Below are 27,864 nucleotides of genomic sequence, written 5' to 3'. Positions count from 1 at the left end.
ACTGCACAAGAAAACCCTAAAATAGAGATGCACCTTAATATTGTCTTCTCCACTGCTTGTTAGAAAGAAAGAAAAATAAATAATATAAGAAGAATTCAAGAAATGCTTATGCCTTTGTGGTAAATATCCGAGGCATTTACTCAACAATCTCAATGTCTCTGTCACATTAGGCATACCTGTTGATTTTGTTTGAATATTCATCAAAATGTGTTCTGTGTTTATAATGAATGATTCAGTGACATATGAATGGTGTGGATTGGGGAAAATAAGTTTCCCAGAGTTTTAACTACAGATGAAAACTCCCAGTTATCATCTTGCAAGCCGTTATTAATGAATCCCACTGCATGTACAAAAAAAATACTCTGAAGTTCTGTTCATTGGAAAACATAGCTTCTTGTATCTATAACATCTTCATTATTAATTCAGGTCTCAGTTGATCTTTACTCTGGCATCCAACCATGAATTCACATCAGAAAACCCAAACGTCAGTTTTTAGGTTTTGAGTATCAGTTCAGGAAGATGGCCATGTAGCCTAGATAATCACCCCACAGCCAACATACTGTATCTTCATAACTGAAATTCTGATAATTCAGAATTCCAATAATTTAATACACATACAAAAGTATGTGGACACCCCTTCAAATGTGTGGATTCGGCTATTTCAGCTGCACCCATTGCTGACAGATGTATAAAATCAAGCACACAGCCATGCAATCTCCATAGACAAACATTGGCAGTAGAATGGCCCGTTCTGAAGAACTCAGTGAATGTCAACATGGAACCATCATAGGATGCCACCTTTCCAACAATAATATATCCCATTTAGCAGACGCTTTTGTCCAAAGCGACTTACAAGTCGGCTGGGGCCACTACTTTTACATATGGGTGGTCCCAGCGGGAATCGAACCCACGACGCTTGGCGTTGCAAGCGCCATGCTCTACCGAGTGAGCCACACAGGACCCCAACAAGTCAGTTCACCAAATGTCTGCCCTGCTAGAGCTTCCCCGGTCAACTGTAAGTGCTATTATTGTGAAGTGGAAATGTCTACGAACAATGAAATGTCTACGACTAATGAAGTCCAATTCGAGTTTATGAAATGAGACGCTTCCTTTTGAACGTCCATTTTACATTAGATGTTCTGATTGCTAATCTGCAACTTGCCCTCAAGTTCAGTCCCTCCTCATTTTGCATTAATTCCTCTCATATCGTTGATTTCATAACCACTTATTAGGAAGGTGTCGACAGTGGTAGGCCCCACAAGCTCACAGAACGGGACTACAGAGTGCTGAAGCGAGTAGCGTGTAAAAATCATCTGTCCTCGGTTGCAACACTCACTACCGAGTTCCAAACTCCCTCTGAAAGTAATGTCAACACAATACCTGTTTGTCAGGAGCTTCATGAAATGGGTTTCAATGGCCGAACAGCCGCACACAAGCCTAAGATCACCTTGCGGAATGCCAAGCGTCATCTGGAGTGGCGTAAAGCTCGCCGCCATTTGATTCTGGAGCATTGGAAACGCATTCGCTGGAGTGAATCACACTTCACCATCTGACAGTCCGACGGAAGAATCTGGTTTTGGCGTATGCCAGGAGAACGCTACCTGCTGCAATGCATAGTGTCAACTGTAAAGTTTGGTGGAGGGGGAATAATGGCCTGGGGCTGTTTTTGATGGTTTGGGCTAGGCCCCTAAGTTCCAGTGAAGAGAAATCTGAACGCTCCAGCATACAATGAGAGTTTGGGGTAGGGTCCTTTCCTATTTCAGCATGACAATTCCCCCGTGCACAAAGCGAAGTCCATACAGAAATGGTTTGTTGAAGATTTTGACTCGCCTGCACAGAGCCCTGACCTCAACCCCCTCGAACACCCTCAGAAATGTTCGTGGAAAGCCTTCCCAGAAGAGTGGAGGCTGTTATAGCTGCAAAGGGGGGACCAACTCCATATTAATGCCCAAGATTTTGGAATGAGATTTTAGACGAGCAGGTGTCCACATACCTTTGGATATGTAGTGTATTTTGGCACTCCAATGCTAATTTTAGCGTAGCTTCAGTAGATAACAACTAGTGTTGCTAAATCCTTCTTTTCAGATGCCCAGTAGTGTTCCAGCTGTCTTAGTCCCTGGTATTATAGACACATAGTTTGTAGGAAAAGTAGTTTGCATTCCACATAATGTCATACCATGTCTTTGCTTTTGATATTTCGAATAAGCTGCTCTGATCTTTCACCATTGTTTGAGTCAACATTTGCCTCGTGTACGCTGGTTGTGTCAATTACTGACATGGGCACCATGGGTAGAGGATTTATCCATGCTTTCCTGGGTTCACCCTCAATACGACGGGTCAGTTGGTCAGTTTAGCAAAACCCCACTGTAAGTGTGTCACGGCGTCTGTAGCACACTCTAGTCTGGCCTCCTTCAGACATGACACCTTTTGAGAGAGAAGCGAGACACCCATCCCGAGCAGGCACGACCGTTTCTGAAGGCTTGGTGAGACATCGAGCTGGGTTTTTCACTCTTGTTCCTGGGCTCAGCCAGCCATCCTATTTTCCATGAACTTTTATTAGAATGAGAAAAGGGGTTGGCAGAATGATGCTTCTGCTCTTTTTATTAGAGGAGATAAGAGCCACAGACACAGAATTGTATTATGGGACCACATTGCAAAGCCTCCCTTTTGCAAAGCTCCCTCACTCTCTCTCTCTCCTGTTCCTCTTGATATGTGACAACACAAGAATATCTGCACGAGGGGAAGGTGTGACATGAATCGTGCCTCAGCTTTGCTAGCGTACGACCGACCCTCACAATGTAAAGCAATGTCCACACTGCATATATATTACATTTTCCCCCCGCCTCGGAACACATGTAATGAGAAAGGCCCTGCATGTGTAGCTTACCACCAATTACTTGGCGAGGAAGCTGCTATGTAGACAGCCCTGCATACTAACAGGTTATGAAGCGTGAGGCAAAAACGGGATGGGATCCACGCTCCAAAAAGCCTGTCTATAATTTAAAGCACTCAATGTCTTTGGATCATGACTAAGCCATCCCACCTTAAATCGACTTACCGAATAGATTGAATTGCAAAGCCCCAAATGTGCGATACAGACCAAATCCCCTCTGGCCATTGAACAAGTCATTTGTGGACTTAAGAAGACCTCCCAAAGGGTGTTACATGATGTCACACATACAGTAATAAACAAGTTCTGTCTCAGAAACATTGACCTGAAGATCATTTGCTGACTATTCCCCACAACTGATCCAATAATTAGATTGATGTAGATTGATGATGTACATGTCAATGCTATTGATTTAGTGATACTGTGAGATGCATAGACTTTCCAGATAAGTTATGATGCACCCTTTACTCATTTGTTAGTGTCACCACACCTATTTTGATACTGGCGTCCTGCTTGCCATGAAACATTTTCAAGATGGCGTGACTTAGTTTAATGCGTTTAAGTCTACTACTGACAGTACGAGCATGATGAACATCTTACATCTTTTGACAGCTTATCTAATAGGGTTTCAGCTGGCATGACTAATACATCTATTAAAATCAGGGAAGAGACTTCTCAACGGTTAAAACGGGTCAATTAACTTTCATGTTTTCCTTGATATCAGTGTGTGCCATTCATTAACCAATCTTCCCATTAAATGCCATATTGAGTTTCAGTACCATTTTGATTTTGTCAATGAAATTAGCTCTTTATCATAGAATAACTGAAAACAGCCTTTGCACTTAGATGTGCTGCATTATTTATATTCAGGCTCATAAGACACAGGAGCAGATGCTTGCTCTAAAATTCCCTTAACACAAGATTAATGCTGCCCTTTGAAAAGGTTGTAGGGCACTCTTCAGATCCTCAGCCAGCTGTTTTTACAGTGCTGCACAGCCATTCTCACGACTCAGAGAAGATAACACAGTAGGGATGGCCTCACGTATCAATTCTGAATCTATTATTCAAATAAAATAAAAGCTGAAGTGTGTGGAATGCTGTTTAGAAAATAGTCAGAGAGTGTTAGTACCTTAACAAGTATATGTATTTCTGCTCATTGGTGTGAAGCTGTGTGAAGCTGTGTGAAGCCCAAAGCAAGCTGGAAGTATAGCTGTTGGATTTGTTTTCAGACATGCTTTTAGAAAACCTGCTGCATTGATTTGCTCCATTATTGATGTGTTTGGTTTCCCCACCACCTCCTGCAAAGCAGCCAAGATAATATCTAAAAACATCCGGTGGATGTTTGCCATCTTTATTTGGCAATATTTTGTTAAGGAATTGTGTAGAAAAAGACAATTCTAGGAAAATGAAATTCTGTCCAAATTCTGACAGGTGCACAGAAAAAAATAAATTTTAAAACCGAAGAAAGAAGGTTGCACCTTGAGTGGTCAAGTAATCCAAAAACATGAATAAAGGTACAAATAAATTAAAATGAAATAGTCAGTGTTCATTGTGGTTCTTCTCTTTTCTTCCTCATAGAGTCTTGATGGGAACGTAATGGTGCGTACTCACGCACGGGTGTCCTCTCTAACCCTAAAGTATGTGCAGTTCACCGATGCTGGCCAGTACCTCTGCACTGCCCGCAACTCCATTGGTCAGGACCAGCAGACAATGTACCTGGAAGTGCGCTGTAAGACACCTATCTGTCACTATTTACTTTTCACATCACACCTCACATCCGTTTTCACTGATACCATTTTTTACCCGTATCTTCAAAAGTTTCCTGAATCCTCACGACCATAGGCAAATAACAATTTTATACTTTATCGATGAGATTGTCATGGAGAGGGGTAGTCCAAGAAATTCTTGCTAGATCAGAAGTCACCAAAAGACAACTACTCTTGAATTTGACACACTTTACACCAGAAGCCATGGATGGACCCATGACCTATGAACCTTTTGATTTTTCCTTTCTGCTGTGTCAGTATATTTTAATGGATTGTTCACAGTATCTAGAACTCTGTAAGGACAGCTTTGTAGGCTTGCCAAAGATTGAATTGAATTTTCTGGCTTACGAAAGGAATATGGGCTAGTATATTTCAATGTTAATGAGTTCCAGACGCATCAGATTACAGTCACAGCCAGCTAACGGTACATAACACAGAGCTGTGCACATGCAAGTGAGAGCCAAATCATGCGTAATCTCACTTTTGCACATTCAAATGTTCCATGAATATGGAGAAGGAAGAGAGAGAAAAAAATACAGTATGTACCCAATAATGAACGTCTAATTGGATTAAATTCCCTTTCCCCAAACACAGGCAATCTGCTCCGAAAACCAGATAGCATCACAATAAACAATTGATAGGATTGTGAGGACTAGCGTTTAGCCGGAGTCTGGCTAGTGGGTAATCAGGTTGTTAGTTCAGTGTTGCACAGTAATTAGTGAAAATAAAAGGTGCTTTGTCTTGAGCAGAGCTCTCTCCCTCCAAAATTAAACTCAACCAGATTGTACAATCAGGACAGTATCTACACATAGGAGGATTGAGACCATTGAGACACTCAATTCTCATTATCTGTGGTGTGCGATCTTTGTTTGTGCTACCCATGTGCTGATAGGAAAGTGTTAATGTCTTTTCTGTTTGGCCTTGGCTCTTTCGGTGCACATCAGTCTGTTTGGCATGAATATCTTATTAAAACAATGATTGTTTTAGCTCTCCTCTCGATAAGCAGGGTTTATTTTGAGAAATCCATTTAGCTGGGCCAGTATAGAGTAATTGAATGGCAGGGTCGTGGGCACAGGCTTGTCACAGACTCAGAGAGTGGGATGAGATTGCGGAAAAGGAGCAAGGCCTTATAGGGGGAGCGGGATGGAGAATCTGCCGATTTAGCGATGTCCATCAATCCCAACAGCTGGGGACAGCAATGGCATAAAGTACCCAGGGTGGGAACTTGAACCAAGGCCTAGCAGTGTCATGGGAGACCTTAGTATCAGGAACATATTAGAGAGAAGTACAATATTTTACACAGTTTATGTGGGGCCAGTGAATCCCAGGGTTACTTATTTACAATATAAAACATGCTTGACTAAAACGCTTGAGGGGTGTGTGCTAGATCAATAAATTGTGATAGCTCTATAGCAACTGCAGTGAATCGGTTAAATAGAGTGCATAGAGTGGCATTAAGTGAAAATGTTTTACTGACCACTGGTTGATCTATGCTTGCCATTTAAAGGCAAAGCAAAGAATCATATACACCAACAAATAAAAAGTATTTTTTACACGGTAGGTTTATAATAAAACAAATGTATGTATCATGTAGAGGTGCCAAATGAAGATTCAGCCTCTGTCTTATCTAGCGTTATTTTTACACTGAGTTGCTGGCTCAACACTTTTTCCTTGAATGCAACTAACCACAGCAGCTTCTGTGATTGTATTTCACGGTGTAGCACAAAGTTATTATGCTCACGATATGATGTATACAGCCTTATGTCCTCATAGAAAAAACAAAAAACAGAATGGGCAACTTTTTTAATGTAAAATGTTTTTAGTATAGTGCTTGCTGTGGGAGACGTATCCAGAACAATAAAAAAACACCCTGAGTACTAGTAATATAGTATTCTAGTATTTATTCAGGATAGTGTTTCAGCTATTTATAGATTTTATGTTTGTGGTGGACAGGTTGCTATGTCTGCTGCAGTATGTTTATAAACAGAAGTCTGTGTGTTGACCTTCTGGTGACCCCCCCATGCCATTGCAGATGCTCCTAAGATCCAGGGCTCAGTGACGGTCTACACCTGGGAAAGGAACGCTGCCAACATCAGCTGTGAGGTTCTGGCCCATCCGGGGGCCTCGGTGGTGTGGTTCAGAGATGGCCAGCAGCTGCCTAGCGCGAACACCACCAACGTCAAGATCTACAACACACCAGCCATTAGCTACCTCGAGGTATGGTACAATAGGGCTAAGATGGTTTAATTGCCTTTCTAAAGGACGTAACCTCAGTAGTTACATTCCTCCTGGGATTGACAACTACTTTTTGGGTTATACAATTTACAGATGTTAAAACGCAAGCTCAAACTGGGTTTCTCAAGCAGAACATAGAACATATTCTGCATCCCAAATGGCGCCCTATTCCCTATAGTGCACTACTTTTGACCCTATGGGCCCTGGTCTAAGTAGTGCACTATAATGGGATTAGGGTGCCATATGGGACACAACCCTTGAGTCTGTTCCCAGGACCTGGGTAGATACAGTCAGCATGCATGACCTGCTGTGCTGAATCTCGGGCAGTGAGACTTCCCATTCAAAAGGGAGTTTCATGCCCCGAGTCCCCTGAACCCAGAACACTCTCTGTGGCACAAAGAGGCCTGTATGAGCCGCTGGTACATTTACACTAAAATGCCGGGTTAATGGTGCCACCGGAGGGTCCATCCGCCCCCACCACTTGATCATTATTGAGCAAGACGTGTGCAAGTGGTGAGGAACAAAAGGCACTGCTATCGTCTGGGGTACGTCAGATCACTGAAGGAAGAAGATGTTGTTGATGCAGACATCTTATTTCTTCTTTTAGGTCACCCCAGATTCCCAGAATGACTTTGGAAGCTACAACTGCACAGCCACCAACTTAATCGGAACAGAGTCCAAGGAGTTCCTCCTCATCCAAGCAGGTCAGTAAATGTGTCTTACTCTGTAATATACTGTACACAATGATTTCACCAAGATATATTCAGATTCATATGTATTCGTTATTGTTTAATTGATTGTGAATTCATTATGAAACTGTATAGCTGCACCAAGATAGCAATAGAAGTTTGTTTTTCATTTAAATGGAAGGAAAATCCAATGCATATAGTACAGCCGCCCAGTGTCATTACCACACCTCAAGCAGTCTCAACCATTTCTGGAACAGTTCAGCGGAGGCCCACCGTGAAGTTTGGTCTTGATTTTACTTTAGAAACCTCAAGTATTTTTCTCTGTTAGTTTCATACATCACATCTGGAGGTTAACTTACTGTTTATAGCTTCAAGATTAGTTACTTTTCAGTTGTTAAGGTGAAGTGCCATTGTGATAAAAACATAATGGGTATAATTTCCAGGGCGTTTTCAGACATATTGGCGTTTAGTGCAAATTGAGGGCTGCTATTTTGGCAGACTATAAAGCAGTGCAGATGTCATGGGTAGTTGGCCAACTGCAACACAGTGGTGACATGCACTTTAACACCTTTTTTAGTAGAGTTTCAATGTGTGCTTGTGAGTGGACCAATGGGAGAACCATGCTTACATTTTTAAGCTAGTTGTTTAGGGACCCTGTGTCAGTAAACCATGTGCTTCTCAGAATATCATCCCAACATGTTCTTGAGTGCCTAAGACTTGCCAAAAGGATTTGGAAGATATCATTTGCATTATTCCATTGCAGTTGGCACAGCATTTCACATGTACTATCGCTCCCGTCACCTGTAGTAACATGAGACTGCCAGCACCCTGAAACCATTATAGACTGACCTCTTCACATGTGGCCCTATGATTGGTTGAATCTTTGAAATCCTTGATCCTGATTGGCTACACATCCTGTGGGTATCCAGGGACAGGATTAAACCTGTATGTTTCCGTGGTGTTGTGTAGATGTGCCGTCGGCGCCCGCCATCGAGCGCGTGGAGCCTTTCTCCAGTACAGCCGTTGTAGAGTTTGAGGAGCCCGATGCCAGCGGCGGAGTTGCCATCCTCAAATATCGGGCCGAGTGGCGCATGAAGGGCCAAGACTGGACCAGCAGGGAGTACGACGCAGAGGATGGTGAGTCTCACAGACAGACAGACAGACAGACAGACAGACAGACAGACAGACAGACAGACAGACAGACAGACAGACAGACAGACAGACAGACAGACAGACAGACAGACAGACAGACAGACTCACAGACAGACAGACAGACAGACAGACAGACAGACAGACAGACAGACAGACAGACAGACAGACAGACAGACAGACAGACAGACTCACAGACAGACAGACAGACAGACAGACAGACAGACAGACAGACAGACAGACAGACAGACAGACAGACAGACAGACAGACAGACAGACAGACAGACAAGATGACATTGCCAGTAGACCAGAGCCATATACATACAGAAATGTTTCTGGAGTAGGCTAGTTTATCAAAGCAAGCCAGAAATGTGAACGTCATTCATATTGAGTCTTGGCCAGTGTTCTCTTGGAGGAGACAAATCCACCTCAATGGGTCCTGGATAAATAACGTGTAAATAAAATATAAGGGGAAAGGGGAGACCTATTCAGTTGCACAACTGAATGCATTCAAACGAAATGTGTCCTCCACATGTAACCCAATCCCTTTGAATCATAGAGGTGCGGGCGGCTGCCTTAATCCACATCCACTGCACCCGAGGATCAGTTGGTGTTGGGGGTTAACTGCTTTTCTCAAGGGTAGAACAGCAGATGTTTCCTCCTTGCCAGCTCAGGGATTCAAACCAGGGACCTTTTGTTTACTGGCCCAACACTCTTAACCGCTAGGCTATATGCCGCCCATCAAAACTTATTTATTTTTTATTTTTTATTTCACCTTTATTTAACCAGGTAGGCAAGTTGAGAACAAGTTCTCATTTACAATTGCGACCTGGCCAGGATAAAGCAAAGCAGTTCGACACATACAACGACACAAAGTTACACATGGAGTAAAACAAACATACAGTCAATAATACAGTATAAACAAGTCTATATACGATGTGAGCAAATGAGGTGAGATAAGGGAGGTAAAGGCAAAAAAAGGCCATGGTGGCAAAGTAAATACAATACAGCAAGTAAAACACTGGAATGGTAGATTTGCAATGGAAGAATGTGCAAAGTAGAAATAAAAATAATGGGGTGCAAAGGAGCAAAATAAATAAATAAATAAAATACAGTAGGGAAAGAGGTAGTTGTTTGGGCTAAAATATAGGTGGGCTATGTACAGGTGCAGTAATCTGTGAGCTGCTCTGACAGTTGCTTAAAGCTAGTGAGGGAGATAAGTGTTTCCAGTTTCAGTGCTTTTTGTAGTTCATTCCAGTCATTAGCAGCATGAACTGGAAGGAGAGGCGGCCAAAGAAAGAATTGGTTTTGGGGGTGACTAGAGAGATCTACCTGCTGGAGCATGTGCTACAGGTGGGAGATGCTATGGTGACCAGCGAGCTGAGATAAGGGGGGACTTTACCTAGCAGGGTCTTGTAGATGACATGGAGCCAGTGGGTTTGGCGACGAGTATGAAGCGAGGGCCAGCCAACGAGAGCGTACAGGTCTCAATGGTGGGTAGTATATGGGGCTTTGGTGACAAAACGGATTGCACTGTGATAGACTGCATCCAATTTGTTGAGTAGGGTATTGGAGGCTATTTTGTAAATGACATCGCCAAAGTCGAGGATTGGTAGGAGGGTCAGTTTTACAAGGGCAGCATGAGTGAAGGATGCTTTGTTGCGAAATAGGAAGCCAATTCTAGATTTAACTTTGGATTGGAAATATTTGATATGGGTCTGGAAGGAGAGTTTACAGTCTAACCAGACACCTAAGTATTTGTAGTTGTCCACGTATTCTAAATCAGAGCCGTCCAGAGTAGTGATGTTGGACAGGCGGGCAGGTGCGGGTAGCGATCGGTTGAAGAGCATGCATTTAGTTTTACTTGTATTTAAGAGCAATTGGAGGCCACGGAAGGAGAGTTGTATGGCATTGAAGCTTGCCTGGAGAGTTGTTAACACAGTGTCCAAAGAAGGGCCAGAAGTATACAGAATGGTGTCGTCTGCGTAGAGGTGGATCAGAGACTCACCAGTAGCAAGAGCGACCTCATTGATGTATACAGAGAAGAGAGTCGGTCCAAGAATTGAACCCTGTGGCACCCCCATAGAGACTGCCAGAGGTCCGGACAGCAGACCCTCCGATTTGACACACTGAACTCTATCAGAGAAGTAGTTGGTGAACTTATGTAGGATATTGGGGTAGATATTAGAATTTGATTATCAGTGCGGCAGCACAACACGCCAAAACTGTCAGGGGCTTGTCAGGACCCGGTTTCGAACCTGGGTCTCCGGAGTGAGAAACAGTCACTTAACCAACTGAGCCACGAATAGACAGCAGAACCCAGAAGATGAGGCAGACACAGCAGTACTTAAGACGGTGTATTTAATAAAGAAAAAATCCTAAAATACAAAAAATGGCAAATCCAAAAGGTGGTAGGTAAAACACAAAAAGACCTCAAAAGAAACTCACCAAAAATAAACAAAAACAAAAACAGAATACCACAAGAACGTCACCCGGAATCGTCAAGAGCACACAGAACACTAGGGCAGGGTGCTAACATACAAACACAGAGCACAGAACTGAGGGAAACAAAGGGTTTAAATACAATCAGAGGAAACGAGACACAGGTGCAAATAATAATGGGGATCAAGGGAAAAACATAGGGACAAAAAGCACAATGGGGGCATCTACTGACCAAAACCCGGAACAACCCTGGCCAAATCCTGACAGGGCTAGAAGTCTATATGGGCTAGAATCCTGCGCGTGTCCATTTTTTGGAGCTACACTCGCCCCACACCGGCCACATCAATTCTGAGCCCCACCTGATATCCGACATAAGATTTTCCTCCGCAACCTGACATACCAGCATAGATTTGTTCCGAGAACCAATCTGTGACCTGCCAAATAGTATTGTTTTTATGACTCCAGAGTAGGAGTAGTAGCGATTATTCCCCTCCCTGCATGAATTGATTTGTCTGCATGACTTTTCAACATTTGGATAAAAGGAAACCATGTCATGAATTAATGATATCTTTTTAGTTTTACAATGAGATGCGGCTCATTGACATCTTAAATCGCTCTGTTAAATCGCTCTGTTATTACCTAATGAAAGCCTATAGCCGACATAACAGACCGGGCGCCAGGATCAAGTGACCAAGGGGACAGTTGAAACTCCACATGTTTGGTGATTCTTGCTTGGAATTATATTGAATTCTGCTTATATAATTATGCTATACCACAGTAAACATAAAGTTCAAATGCCGAGACTCCAAAATCATTGTTTGAAAACTGTAGCCTCTCTGCTGCTCTATATCAGCACGATGGAAAGCGCCCTACAGGTCAAATTTGGCCCATGTATCGGCCCATTGATCATCAGTTACATAATAAAAAAATATTATTATTAAAAATATTATTAGGTATATTCGCTGGCACAAAGGGGGCCGCTATAATGTTTTTCTCGCAAGGTCGGGGGGGGGTTGAAGGATGTGGGCCACCGAGGACCCATGAGCCACTGCGGCCCCTTATGATGAGGTCTGTTTTTTGTGGCCCCCGCCCCTATCAAAGTTTCCCATCTGTGATTTACAGCAAGTTAATCCAATAGGCTACGTAGAAAACCGGGATGGCAGGTAGCCTAGTGGTTAGAGCGTTGGACTAGTAACTGAAAGGTTTCAAGCTCGAATCCCTGAGCTGACATGGTAAAAATCTGTTGTTCTGCCCCCGAACAAGGCAGTTAACACATTGTTCCTAGGCAATCATTGAAAAGAAGGATTTGTTCTTAACTGACTTGCCTAATTAAATGAAGGTAAAAAATAAAATAAAAACATGTAATAGCATCTGCAGTTGTCCAACCACTCTCTTCCTATGAACCAATTGCTATTAAATGAATGTTTTTGGACATAAAACCTGCGGCTAGGGTAGGATTCTAGACTAACTTGGGTTGGCTCCTCTGTTCCAAGATCAGCAGGAACAGTCGGAGGTGGGGGTGGCTGTGGAGCCATTATCCTGATGGTGCTTGTGGAAGGGTGGGTAGGCTCTGCACATGGAGCTAGCTGGAGCTCGGCAGCATCATCACTGCTGGGCTTGGCAGCGGCCTTTGTGGTTTGATGCTGCTGCTGTTACTCATCGCTCTCCTCCTTTGTGTGGGTACTTTGGTGAAGCTACATTCTGATATCCATTGTGGCATATTAAATGGTTTGAGCTAGCTAAATAGACTAAGGTTACAACACAAACACTTTTTACAGCTAGCTAACTAAGACTGAAGCAGCTTCAACGGTTTATTTGACCCCACTACCGGTCAAACGTTTTAGAACACCTACTCATTCAATGGTTTTTCTTTATTTTTACTATTTTATACATTGTAGAATAATAGTGAAGACATCAAAACTATGAAATAACACATATGGAATCATGTAGTAAGGAAAAAAGTGTTAAACAAATCAAAATATATTTAAAATTTGAGATTCAAATAGCCACACTTTGCCTAGATAGCTTTGCACACTTAAAAGCATTTTCCCGCTTTTAATGAAAACGAGAGGAGTCATTCCAGTTCTCTGCTGCCTGTGACTGGAACGAATTGCAAAAATCGCTGAAGTTGGAGACGTTTATTTCCCTCACCAACTTCAAACATATGCTATCTGAGCAGCTAACCGATCGCTGCAGCTGTACATAGTCTTATCGGTAAATAGCCCACCCAATTTTACCTACCTCATCCCCATACTGTTTTTATTTATTTACTTTTCTGCTCTTTTTGCACACCAATATCTCTACCTGTACATGACCATCTGATCATTTATCACTCCAGTGTTAATCTGCAAAATTGTAATTATTTATATACCTCCTCATGCCTTTTGCATTCAATGTATATAGACACTATTTTTTTCTACTCTGTTATTGACTTGTTTATTGTTTACTCAATGTGTAACTCTGTGTTGTCTGTTCACACTGCTATGCTTTATCTTGGCCAGGTTGCAGTTGCAAATGAGAACTTGTTCTCAACTAGCCTACCTGGTTAAATAAAGGTGAAATAAAAAATAAATAAAAATGAGTCCCAAACCAAACTGGGGATTTTACTTGTGCAGCACCTGTTTCCATGATGCTTTAGGTCTATTTCATAACCTTTCTTTTTATTTATCCTATGTTAGACATTTTTCTGTGAGCTAGGCTAGCCAGGGAAAGCAACTTATTTTAACGTGGGAGGATGAAACATACATTTCAGCACTACACAAATAATAGACAGTTCCCTGATCCAATGCATGCATGGCTGGTAGCCTATACAGTTGTTTACATACACATTAGCCAAATACATTTAAACTCAGTTTTTCACAATTCCTGACATTTAATCAGAGTAAAAATTCCCTGTCTTAGTTCAGTTAGGATCACCATTTTATTTTATGAATGTGAAATAATGAGAGAATGATTTATTTCAGCTTTTATTTCTTTCATCACATTCCCAGTGGGTCAGAAGTTTACATAGACTCAATTAGTATTTACTAGCATTACCTTTAAATTAATAAACTTTGGCCAAACGTTTAGGGTTGCCTTCCACAAGCTTCCCACAATAGGTTGGGTGAGTTTTAGCCCATTCCTCCTGACAGAGCTGGTGTAACTGAGTCAGGTTTAGGCCTCCTTGCTCACACACGCTTTTCAGTTCTGCCCACAAATTTTCTATGGGATTGAGGTCATTTTGACACAACTTTGGAAGTATGCTTGGGGTCATTGTCCATTTGGGAGACCCATTTGCAACCAAGCTTTAACTTACTGACTGATGTTTTGAGATGTTGCTTCAATATATCCACAGAAATGTTCTTCTCTTGATGCCATCTATTTTGTGAAGTGCACCAGTCCCTCCTGCAGCAAAGCACCCCCACAACATTTATTTTTACCTTTATTTAACTAGGCAAGTCAGTTAAGAAAAAAATCTTATTTTCAATGGCGGCCTAGGAACAGTTGGTTAACTGCCTGTTCAGGGGCAGAACGACAGATTTGTACCTTGTCAGCTCGGGGATTTGAACATGAAACCTTTCGGATACTAGTTCAACACTCTAACCACTAGGCTACCCTGCCGCCCCACGTGATGCTGCCACCCCCATGCTTCACGTTTGGGATGGTGTTCTTCGGCTTGCAAGCCTCCCCCTTTTTCCTCCAAACATAACGATGGTAGTTATGGCCAAACAGTTATATTTGTGTTTCATCAGACCTGAGGACATTTCTCCAAAACTTACGATCTTTGTCCCCATGTGCAGTTACAAACCGTAGTCTGGCTTTTTTATGCCGATTTTGGAGCAATGGCTTCTTCCTTGCTGAGCGGCCTTTCAGGTTATGTCGATATAGGACTCGTTTTACTGTGGATATAGCTACTTTTGTACCTGTTTCCTCCAGCATCTTCACAAGGTCCTTTGCTGTTGTTCTGTTATTGATTTGCACTTTTCACACCAAAGTACGTTCATCTCTAGGAGACAGAATGCGTCTCCTTCCTGAGCGGTATGACGGCTGTGAGGTCCCATGATCCCATGGTGCGTACTATTGTTTGTACGGATAAACGTGGTACCTTCAGGCGTTTGGAAATTGCTCCCAAGGATGAACCAGACCTGTGGAGGTCTACAACTTTTTTTCTGAGGTCTTGGCTGATTTCTTTTGATTTTCCCATGATGTCAAGCAAAGAGGCACTGCGTTTGAAGGTAGACTTTGAAATACATCCACAGGTACACCTCTAATTGACTTCAATGATGTCAATTAGCCTATCAGAAGCTTCTAAAGCCATGACATAATGTTCTGGAATTTTCCAAGCTGTTTAAAGGCACAGTAACTTAGTGTATGTAAACTTCTGACCCACTGGAATTGTGATACAGTGAATTATAAGTGAAATAATCTGTCTGTAAACAGTTGTTGGAAAGATTACTTGTGTCATGCACAAAGTAGATGTTCTAACAGACTTGCCAAAACTATAGTTTGTTAACAAGCCGCCAGATGTGTCTAACAGATGGCTTGCCAAAACTATACTTTGTTAACAAGACAAAAGCGTCTGCTAAATGGGATATATTATATTATATTATTAACAAGAAATTTGTGGAGTGGTTGAAAAATGTGTTTTAATGACTCCAACCTCAGTGTATGTAAACTCACAGAATGTGATTCGCAACACAACACAACAAGCTCCTGGGTTTGTACATTTTTAAACATTTTATTTAACGTTTCTGACCCACAATATAATTGTTCTGAACCGCGAGCTGACCTGCAGGTTGAAATCATTTTTTCATTCCACCCAATAGCTGATTTTTTTTGCGGGTCAACTGTGGGGAACCTTGGGTATCCAACCTGATGCAGGACTCTAATGTGGGCACATCTGTTGGTCTGTCTGTCTTACTCTCACATGGGATATATCAGCAGATTGTTGACAGGCTGCTCTGTCAGCCCAGAACCCAGGGGCCACTTGTCACAGCCCAGCCTGATGTGCGCACACACACACACACACACACACACACACACACACACACACACACAGAGAAGCACCCAAACTAAAGACAACTTGGTTTACACACCAGTGACTGCAATTCTGCACACAGACACACACATAACAGCCTGCCAATAGACATTTGCACTGTGAAAGGCCTGCCAACAAACACACACAGATACCTAGTTATGGACTAGAAAATATTCACACACACACATAAACAAACCACAGACAACCTAAACATATGGCATCCTCACACACACTCCCACCACACACACAGTGTCAAGCAATAAACCTCCCCACTCACTCACTCAAACAGACAAGGGCCAGCCTCTACGCTCGCTCATACACAAAAACAGTGCCAACATACCCCCTCTCAGATCACTCTCTTTTCCACCACACTGTCTTGCTCCTCGACAGAGAGGAGATCACAATAACAGCCATCACTCTGTCCTGCCCTCTGCTCCTCTTAGCAGAGGCCTCCCATTGCATAACTCATCCTAGAGCAAGGTTCCCCAACTGGAGGCCCGTGGGAAATTTTATTTGGCCCTTAAAGTATTCTGAGCAATTTTGGGACATACGACTTGTAAAAACACCAGCAAATCAGCTCCAAGTAATTTTAATTTAGGAAATCTATTCCACAGTATTCTTATGCATAGTAGAGTGATCGTATACAAATGTAAGCAAGGTTTGAAATGATTATGTTTTAGTCAAATATTATATCGGTTTGGGATTCTTGCAGTCAATTTGTAGTCTACAAATGATTTGTAATTATGTCTGGCCTGCTGACCATCCACTCAACAACAGAAAATCGTCCCAGGGTTGAATCTCGTTGATGATCCTTGTCATTGAGCCATCCAAGACATTACAAGTGGGCTTCATCAGCCAGCCGGGTGACTAGGTCTGTATCAATGTCTTTAATGGAGCTTTCTAAAATCCCCCTTTTTTCCGACAGGCCTGAGCATGATCACCATCGTTGGCCTGAAGCCTGAGACCTTCTATGAAGTCAAGATGTCTGCCATCAACGGCAAGGGTGAGGGCGAGAGCAGCACTCCTCTGAACTTCAAGACAGAGCCAGTCCGTAAGTGCTTCCCTCCTTCCTTGTTCCCTCCTGCAGAGAGATAGCACTCACCTAACCCGAATGCTTTTCCTCCCTATCACCACCTCGTGTAGTCTAGCCATCCAGCCGCGACCACCTATCCCCCCCAAGCTCCCAGCGCCACATGCATAATGCATCTTCCTTCTGATCTCCTTGAAGGACCAGCCACTGCGCTCCAGGGATGCATTGCCAACTGCCCCCAGCATGTGTGTCTGTTTGCATTAGCCTTAGCGGAGTTACCAACAACAAGCGGATGTTCCGGTTTTCAGGGATACATCTATTTTCACCCTAGCTTCCTTTTCCACTGAAAACTGGTTGTGGGAATTCCACTGAGGTGTTTCTCTTATGCCTGTTACGTTAAGTTAGGTTTCATAGAAAGGTTAGGGAAGGAGGGGTGGGGACCTACGTTTTTCAGCTAATGGGTGGTGGAAGGGGGGAACCATCCAAATTTCCGTCCTCCCCCTCCCTTTCGCTGGTCCTGGTGATCGTAGTGTCTGTGTGTGTTTGTCACACACACACACACACACACACACACACACACACACACACACACACACACACATAGGCCTACAGTGTTTTACCCAGTTCTGGTGTATTTTGTCCTTCTCTCCCCATGGGATGTTGTTATTTCTAGAGGGCTAGACAGCCCCCTTCCCTACCCCACATACCACCCCTCCCAACCTTCAGAGTATAATTTGCTAGGTGCAGAAAACATATTGTCTCGTCTCTATCTCTGTGTGTCGGCATTCTCAGTCTACACAACTCAAACTTTTTCCATTTATTGTGAAGCTAACTTCAGTCCGTGCATTTCTGCAAGCTGTTTTGGGACAATGTCCCTCTTCATGAGGACGATGAAAGACAATATCTACAATGACAGCTGTAAATGTTATCAGAGCACAATTCTTTGTCGTTTTGAGATTTTCTCTTGACAGGTATCCGATAGATCAATTCATGCTAATGCCTAATCATTTAATGAAAGGAACAACGCTCGCATCACTCACACTACACAACACAACATCAAAAACAATTTTGACAAATGTAATTTAAGGCTGCTATTTTTGTGGACTAAAAATCCGTGTAGATGTCAAGGTAAATTGGCCAAGTGTTATTTTGGTCGTCTGCAACACAGTGGTGACTAGCACTTTAACACATTTGTTAGTAAAGAGGCGCTGTGTGCTTGTGAGTGCACCAATCGGAGAGCATGAACACACAAAAAATGAACATACAAAAAAATGAACACACATCACACACATAAGCCTACAGTGTTTTACCCTGTTCTGGTAAAACACACATTTACAATTAGTCTGGACACTGAAGAGTTAATTATTAAGCAATTACTAACTTCAAGATTGGCAAAAAATTTGCCCGGATCTTCAAAACTTGTAAAACATAGTGAATTTGGAGTTAAACAATACATTGTGCCTATTACAATCCTTCCTATAGATTAACGGTATCTTCAGACAAATCAACACTGAGGGTTTGATATTCTGAATCTCAGATGCAGTCACAAGTAAGCAGAGGTTGTTTCTGCAAGTTCTACCTACGGACGAATCCAAAATCCAGGTTGTGAAAATGTTGTTATATAGTGCCTTGCAAAAGTATTCACCCCCTTGGCGTTTTTCCAATTTTGTTGCATTACAACCTGTAATTGAAATATATTTTTATTTGGATTTCATGTAATGGACATACACAAAATAGTATAAATTGGTGAAGTCTAATGAAAAAAAATTTGCTTGTTTAAAAAATAAATAAAATAAAAACATGGAAAAGTGCTGTGTGCATATGTATTCACCCCCTATGCTATGAAGTCCCTAAATAAGATCTGGTGCAACCAACTACCTTCAGAAGCCACATAATTAGTTAGATTGCACACAGGTGGACTTTATTTAAGTGTCACATGATCTCAGTATATATACACCTGTTCTGAAAGGCCCCAGAGTCTGAAACACAACTAAGCAAGGGGCACCTCCAAGCAAGCGGCACTATGAAGACCAAGGAGCTCTCCGTACAGGTCAGGGAAAAAGTTGAGGAGAAGTACAGATCAGGGTTGGGTTATAAAACAATATCCAAAACTTTGAACATCCCACAGAGCACCATTAAATCTATTATTAAAAAGTGGAAAGAATATGGCACCACAACAAACCTGCCAAGAGAGGGCCGCCCACCAAAACTCATGGTCCAGGCATTAATCAGAGGCAACTAAGAGACCAAATATAAAGCTGAAGGAGCTGCAAGCTCCACAGCGGAGATTGGAGTATCTGTCCATAGGACCACTTTAAGCCGTACACTCCACAGAGCTGGGCTTTACGGAAGAGTGGCCAGAAAAAAATAGGCAAACATGTTTGGTGTTCGCCAAAGGCATGTGGGAGACACCCCAAACATATGGAAGAAGGTACTCTGGTCAGATGAGACTAAAATATTGCTTTTTTGGTCATCAAGGAAAATGCTGTATCTGGCGCAAACCCAACACCTCTCATCACCCCAAGAACCCTATCCCTACAGTGAAGCATGGTGGTGGCAGTATCATGCTGTGGGGATGTTTTTCATCGGCAGGAACTGGGAAACTGGTCAGAATTGAAGGAATGATGGCTGGCGCTAAATACGGGGAAATTCTTGAGGGAAACCTGTTTCAGTCTTTCAGTGATTTGAGACTGGGACTGAGGTTCACCTTCCAGCAGGACAAAGACCCTAAGCATACTGCTAAAGCAACACTCAAGTGGTTTAAGGGGAAACATTTACATGTCTTGGAATGGCCTAGTCAAAGCCCAGACCTCAATCCAATTGAGAATCTGTGGTATGACTTAAAGATTGCTGTGAACCAGCGGAACCCATCCAACTTGAAGGAGCTGGAGCAGTTTTGCCTTGAAGAATGGGCAAAAATCTCAGCGGCTAGATGTGCCAAGCTTATAGAGACATACCCAAAGAGACTTGCAGCTGTAATTGCTGCAAAAGGTGGCTCTACAAAGTATTGACTTGGGGGGGGAGGGGGGTAGTTATGCATGCTTCAGTTTTCAGTTTTTTTTCTTATTATTTCTTCTTTGTTTCACAATAAAAAAATATTTTGCATCTTCAAAGTAGTAGGCATGTTGTGTAAATCAAATGATACAACCCCCCCCCCCCAAAAAAAACAGTTTAATTCCAGGTTGTAAAGCAACAAAATAGGAAAAATGCCAAGGGTGAATACTTTCACAAGCCACTGTATGCGTAGAGTAGCACGGGCAGAGGGGGAACATTCAATCTGAAAATATAGAGATTCATTTACTACCAGAACAGTTTATGATTGCGCCATTTTTGGGATGTTTTATTAAGGCCGATTTACACATTTAAGTCACTGGATCTCATTTGTAAGAGCTGCATAATAAAATAGCATAATATGAATCTGCCCAGATTCACACACTGTGTTATCCATCTAAAAACACTGAAGGAATTCGAGAGTTGGAATGGAAAAGCGACCCCACCTTTTATTTTCTCCCTCCTAGTTTGTCAGTCATGCTGAACGGTGTTGCTGTACGTGGTAGTTAAGGATATTTTCTCTAGGTTTATTCACTTCTGATTCAACACATTTAAGGCATGAATCAGTCTGATTCTGTTTTGCTTCTTGCATTGCTTCCATCTGTGCTTTTCACCCTCTGTGCTTCTGTAGCAACCACCCTTAGTTCCCCACTTTAGACCCTTTTTTCAGTCTGAAGTTTAGATGCCTTGTCCTTTTACTTCATCTTGATTTGGAGCATTGAGTACCTTAATCAGATAAACAGTGACCTAAAGTCATAACTCTCTATTACTCTATTTCATAATGTTCTGAATGTTTTCTCACCTTGAAAGTACTGTGACATTATTTGAAGTCTGTCCAGAATGCTAAACATTGCCTAATTTATAAGGTACATTGATTAGGTATGTTTATTTTACGGCTCATGAGCTCTATAAATCTATGATTTTTTTTCCTGATAATAGTTACAGTGCCTTCAGAGATTGTTCAAACCCCTTCTCCTTTTCCACATTTTGTTGTATTGCAGCCTGAATTTAAAATGGATATAATTTTGACTTTTTGTCACTGGGCTCAACACAATACCCCATAATGTCAGAGTGGAATTTCAATAAAGTAATTCAAAATGAAAAACTGAAGTGTCTTGAGTTAATAAGTATTAAATCCCTTTTTATTGCATGCCTAAATAAGTTCAGGAGTAAAAAAGTCACATAATGAGCTGCATGGATAGTGTTTAACGTGATTTTTGAATGACTACCTCATCTCTGTACTCCACACATACTGTACAAGTATCTGTCCCTCAGTGACCCCCAGTGAATCTCAAACCCAGATTCAACCATGAAGACCAGGGAGGTTTTCCATTGCCTCGCAAAGAAGGGTACCTATTGGTAGATGGGTTAAAAAAAGCAGACATTGAATATCCCTTTGAGCATGGTAAAGTTATTAATTACACTTTGGATGGTATATCAGTCACGATGAAGAGAGCAGCATAGCACCCTGCATCCCTCTGCTGGTTTTTCTCTGAAACTTATCAGGGTTGATTCTGGTTGGTCCCTGGATGGGAGCCCAGATGCTGTTGGAGGGCCAGTAGGAGGCACTCTTTCCTCTGGTCTGAAAATAAAAAATATCCCAATGCCCCAGGGCAATGATTGGCCTGTGTAAGGTGGTGTCTTTTGTCCTGACTCTCTGTGGTTATTAAAGATGCCATGGCACTTATTGGTCTTAATTCCCAATCTGTCCTTCATACCATCATGACCATCTAACCATTCCCAGCTTACAATTGGCTCATTCATCCCCCCTCCTCTCCCCTGTAACTTTTCCCCAGGTTGTTGCTGTAGATGAGAATGTGTTCTCAGTCAACTTAGCTGGTAAAGTAAGGGTTAAATATACAGAACAAAAATATAAATGCAACAATTTCAAAGATTTTACTGAGTTGCAGTTCATATAACGAAATCAGTCATTTGAAATAAATAAATTAGGCCCTAATCTATGGATTTCACATGACTGGGCAGGGGTGCAGCCGTGGATGGGCCTTGGAGGGCATACTCCCAACCACCCACCCACCCACCCACAGCCAAACTGAATTAGTTTTTCCCCACAAAAGGGCTTTATTACAGACAGAAATACTCAGCACCCCCTGTGTAATGATCTTTTTGATATGCCTTACCTGACAGGTAATGAATTATCGTGGCAAAGGATAAATGCTAACTAACAGGGAAGTAAACAAACTTGTGCACAAAATGTGAGAGAACCTTTTTTGTGCATATGGAACATTTCTGTGATTTTTTTTATTTCAACTCATGAAGCATGGGTGTCACAGCCTACTAGGTGTGGTGGGTTGGAATCAGGCGCAGAGAGCAGGGTTCAGTAAATCCTGATTTATTCTCTGGCCAAAAAAAACGGTCACGCCAGCATACAGGGTGCATAAAACAGACCAGCCCAAACACAGGACCAAACAGTCCGGAGAATGAAAACCACAACCAACAGAGTAACAAAAAACAATCCCGCACAAAACAAGGGCGGGTCAAACTACTACATATAGGGAAGCTAATTAAACCAAAATACACACAGGTGAAACTAATAAGACAAAACCAACAGACAAACGAAAAAGGGATCGTTAGCGGCTAGTAGGACGGTGACAACGACCGCCGAGCACCGCCCGAACAGGCAGGGGAGCCAACTTCGGCGGAAGTTGTGACAATGGGACAAACACCTTACATGTTGCATTTATATTTTTGTTCAGTGTAAAAACAAAGGAGGAAAACTGCTCAGGGATTTCACCATGAGGCCAATGGTGAATTAAAACAGTTTAATGGCTGTGACAGGAGAAAACTGAGGCTGGATCAACAACATTGTAGTACTCCACAATACTAACCTAAATGACAGAGTGAACAGAAGGAAGCCCTTACAGAATTAACAATATTCCAAAACATGCATCCAGTTTGCAACAAAGTTGGGGCAAAGCAATTATTTTTTTGTCCTGAATACAAAGTGTTATGCTTGGGGCAAATCCAATACAACACATTATTGCATACCACTCTCCATATGTTTAAGCATGGTGGTGGCTGCATCATCTTATGGGTGTTGATGTAATTGTTAAGGACTGGGAAGTTTTTCAGGATAAAAAATAAACAGAATGGAGCTAAACACAGGGAAAATCCTAAAGGAAAACCTGGTTCCCTCTGTTTTCCTCCAGATACTGGGAGATGAATTCAGAAGGACAATAACCTAAAACACAAGGCCAACTGGAGTTGCCAACCAAGAAGACAGTGAATGTGACCAGGTTACAGTTTTTACTTAAATCGTATTGAAAATCTATGGCAAGACCTGAAAATGGTTGTCTAGCAATGATCAACAACCAATTTGACAGAACTTGAAGAATTTTTAAAAGAATAATGGGCAAATGTTGCACAATCCAAGTGTGGAAAACTCTTAGAGACGTATCCAGAAAGACTCACAGCTGTAATCGCTGCCAAAAGGTGCTTCTACTACAAAGTACTGACTCGGGGGTGTGAATACTTATGTAAATTTGATATTTCTGTATTTAATTTTCAATACATTTGCAAAACTTTCTAAAAACTTGTTTTCAATGTGTCCTTATAGGGTGTTGTGTGTAGATGTTTTGAATCCATTTTGAATTCAGGCTGTAACACAACATAATGTGGAATATGTCAAGGTGCGTGAATACTTTCTGAAGACACTGTATACTTTACCAAAGTGAACTATCCCATTATCACTGTTTATCATGGTTCATATTTAGTTGTGAAGTGACAGGACAGTCAACTTCTACCATTTTTGTACATTTCTGTTTTAATTGTTTCTGTTTCTTCTGATTTTGTTCATCTTTACCCATCTATTTTTGTTCAATTGGACTTCTCAGGCTATACTTTCACAAGTAAGTTTCTCGTCTCCCTGCCTTTGCATCCTTTTCTTTGACTGTTTTCATTTCATTCATTTATTTTAAACATTTATGTAAAAAACTGAATTAACAATTGCTAGTTTTATAGATGAAAAAAATATATTTTCAATGGACAATTGAATTTGCTTTGTTTCATTATCTCATTGAATTAAGAATTCTACTTGGCCATTACCTCAAAGCTAAGATTGGGGCATTTTGGTATTTGCTTTCAATAAATTAAAACGCTCACACAATAACTCTTGTCTCAAACATTTCCAGATGGCATACCATTTCATTACTCTAACGTGGACTCAGGTTTGTTTTAGTCATATTGTAGTTTCTAAGCAGACTTTGAGCGTGTAATACATTAGTGACCATGTACTGTGCAATCACATAGTTCCATAGCTCATTTTTAGCCACTTGCTTCTCCCGTGTACATCTTGTCCCCTCTCCCTTTGTACAGTGAACTGATTGACCCCTGATTGACTTCAAATAGTCACTCAATCCTTAGCCAATTGTACAGATACTCAGTAATTCATATGAACATAATGAGCAATAACGCCATGTTGGACAGTGTTATTGCCCATACCGCAGCGTATACAAACAAAGACAAAGAACTGAGCCGCATTATCAGCCAAAGGGAAATATAAATATTCAGTGCCATTAGTTTCTCAATGATGACTCATTGTTTATGTGGCACAATTTAAATGAGGCCTGAGATATCGGCAACAGACAGGATCCAGCCGTGGTTGGGTTTGATGGTTTGTTGCCGTTCATAAAGGGATACTTTGGGATTTTGGCAATCTGCATCCAGTATGAAGGAAGTTAAGTGGTAGTTTCGTGAGCCAATGCTAACTAGCATTAGCACAATTACTGGAAGTCTATTGTATCTACTAGTATGCTAGCAGTTACCATAGACTTCCAGTCATTGCACTAATGCTAGTTAGCAATTGCATTAACACGAGTCAGCAACTTCCTTCAAACTGCACACGAGACATAAAAATGGTATCCACAAGCTAATCTGACTCTGCCAAAAATGGGCAAAATTCTGAAGTATCCCTTTAAGGCATTCCTAATTCACCGGGTTTATTGCATCTCTGCTCAGCCATGACAGTGTGAGGCAACATTACAGAGAAGCCTATTTTTCCCCATCATAAGACCCTAGTACAAAGGCAGAGAAGCTCAACAAAGACAATATCTCATAATTATGCTGATTCTCTTATGTGGTTATGTTTGGAGGAGATGGATACCATCATCTGTTTTTATTGTGGAGGCTAACCTCCCTGGGTGGGAGAGGTGATTGGTGGGATAATGGTTGGAACACTCCAAACACACACTTAACATTCCTCAGGGCCTGCATGACTTGCCAGGAGCACAGGGATGGCATAGACTTTAGTCTTTAGTCTGTATTACAGTACTACTGTATTTCCAGGGTGTAAGGGACAACTTGTAAATCTAGACAAAAGCTGTTGATATTAAATGGCATATAATGAAATAATTACTTTAAAAACATATGATCAGATATATTTAATATAATTATGTTATACAAGTTTTAAATTAATCTCCTTTAATTGGTTTGTGTGTGCAGGCGTGTGTGTCATAGTACTAGTTAGAATGCTCTCTTGTACATGTCTGTGTCATGCCATTGTTCTACACAGTATCTCCATCAATTGGGAACAGAAGACATGTCTTAGTTTTTGAAATACCGTGACCCAAGTTAAAACAATTAGAAGTCCATAGTGTCCACAACCACCCTTAATAGAAGTCCTACTAGAATAAGAGGTAAGCCAGGTGTCCACAGAACCTGCAAAGGGATATGACGATTCTCTAAGGCTAAGGGCTAACCCGATGCTCAAGGTTCCTAACCAGATCCCCAGGACATTTCAACCAAAGCTGAGGACCAGGGAGATGTAGTCATGGGTACCATGTCAGAGACAGAGCCCCCTGTGTTGAGGTTCCCCTTTCCCTCTGGGGACTCCACCTGATGACCCACAGAGGGCAGAGGGTAACACAGCTGTTCTTGTAGCCATGACAACACATATCCTCGCTCCAGTCAAGGCAACAGAGACCCAGTGACCCATGGCAATAGCCTTGGGGACAACTCTGTAGATTGCATGTATAAGGGGCTTTCACCTCTGTAGGTAGAGGAAGTCACCAGTAAGCCAGCCATGGTGGTCGAGGCTGAGGTGGTGGAAGGAACTATGGAGACTGTTCTAACGTCTGCAACCACACCTCAAATTACATATACAACAGCAGCTACCTCACAAAATGCTCCCAACACACTCACGCAGCATTCCAGCTGGTGATCTGACGTAATTGGAGAGTGAGTTTGCCTTTCTAAGGGATGGCTCAGCCTCCTTCTCCCTGTCTCTTGGCATTTTTTTCAGAAACCCTTCTAACATGATGTGCCTTGGCCCTGGCACCATGGAAACCTGGCTATAAATACCTCGGCTGCCGCTCAGCTTTTATGCAATTGCAGTGAAAAAAAAAATGTTTATTGGTTATTATGTAGCTATCCAAAATGTGATTTCCAGTCTGCTCTAAGCGTCCGTCTCTCCCCAGCATGCTTGTGCGGACTGAATCCCTATTAATAATTAAAAGATTGAGAAGATTTTTCTTTTGGTCATTTTTGCATTCTCTGAAAATGTATTATCTGCAATGGACCTTACCACAAATATGTGGTTTGCAATATCTGCGGTTTGCCAGACATAGTTGCTGGCCTGCTCATGCAAGATGGATTATCACTCAAATTCTAACCGGTGAAACAGCTGAATTTCTGATTGTACTTCTGTTTCTGAACTGATGACAACTTAAAGGCAGTCAAGCAGTGTGAACCTTCTTTGCGAAGTCGATGGCTTATGAGCGTTTCTTGCAAATATCATGTCAAAAGCAGGCATGCTTTTTTCAAATTAAATTTAAAATTAAAACATTTCTCATTTTTAAATTGACAGTGTTCTCCCAAGTCTTTTTCACTCTGGTTGGAGTTGTTCTGTCAATGGCCGCAGTGTTGCTTTTATCATTTGGTGTCTTTGTCTGCCATACCATTCCTCACCTCATTTCCAGTATATCTAAGGAAAGCCTGACCCACTTGAAGCAACGACGTAGGTTCCCTGAGACAGTTCTACCCTCACTTGTTTACAAATAGGGCCTGGTAAATTAGGCGTATTGTACATTGATAGTCCATTTTATGGTTCACTTACACAATATGCTTTTGTCACTAATAACAAGATTTTAGATGTTCACAGTTAATTGAGTCATACAAGAGAATAGTTTCTCATATAACTAGTTTCAGCTGACTACCAATGATACATTTTCATTGTCATGAGTCTGCACAAATCGGCGGTTTTTACAAGAACACCTACCTTGTGGGTAATGACTCATGATTATCTTGAGAAAGCAGCTTGGTTGGAATGAATTGTGTTTGTGTTGATAAAGTGGGTTCAATTCTAATGATAATTGTCAAACATAGACCAACAGCTATACTACCTGCTTCAAACAAGGCTTTTGGAAACTCATCTTCTGCTCTTAGGAATTTTAATGTGGGGAGGTCAATATGTATTTAGAATTTACAGGGCTACCTGCTGGTGTTCCTAATGAGATAAGAATATGATAGTGTAGGTTAAATGAGTGTGAAACTTTAGTTTATTACAGTACAATGTAGATTCCAGCTGATTTTAATGATAAAACACAGTTAAATACGTTCCATAATAGCAGCATCTCAGGTTG

The 27,864-nt window shown here is 41.7% G+C and overlaps 1 protein-coding gene across 6 annotated transcripts in view; it reads left to right on the top strand.

The window, feature by feature from the left end:
- The window catches only part of LOC135550801 (neural cell adhesion molecule 1-like), a 328,171-nt gene that overhangs the window by 264,783 nt on the left and 35,524 nt on the right, over positions 1-27,864 (top strand). For all 6 annotated transcript variants that reach the window (XM_064981920.1, XM_064981918.1, XM_064981919.1 and 3 more), the window contains 5 exons: positions 4,469-4,619; positions 6,689-6,873; positions 7,499-7,595; positions 8,550-8,717; positions 17,114-17,239. In XM_064981920.1, coding sequence (XP_064837992.1) covers positions 4,469-4,619; positions 6,689-6,873; positions 7,499-7,595; positions 8,550-8,717; positions 17,114-17,239 — 727 coding nt within the window. The remainder of the gene's footprint in view (positions 1-4,468; positions 4,620-6,688; positions 6,874-7,498; positions 7,596-8,549; positions 8,718-17,113; positions 17,240-27,864) is intronic.

This window comes from Oncorhynchus masou, chromosome 12 (assembly GCF_036934945.1).
Source record: "Oncorhynchus masou masou isolate Uvic2021 chromosome 12, UVic_Omas_1.1, whole genome shotgun sequence".
In the NCBI taxonomy this organism is placed as follows: domain Eukaryota; kingdom Metazoa; phylum Chordata; class Actinopteri; order Salmoniformes; family Salmonidae; genus Oncorhynchus; species Oncorhynchus masou.
Note: the sequence above shows the minus strand (reverse complement) of the source record. Positions and strands in the feature narration are given on the sequence as shown.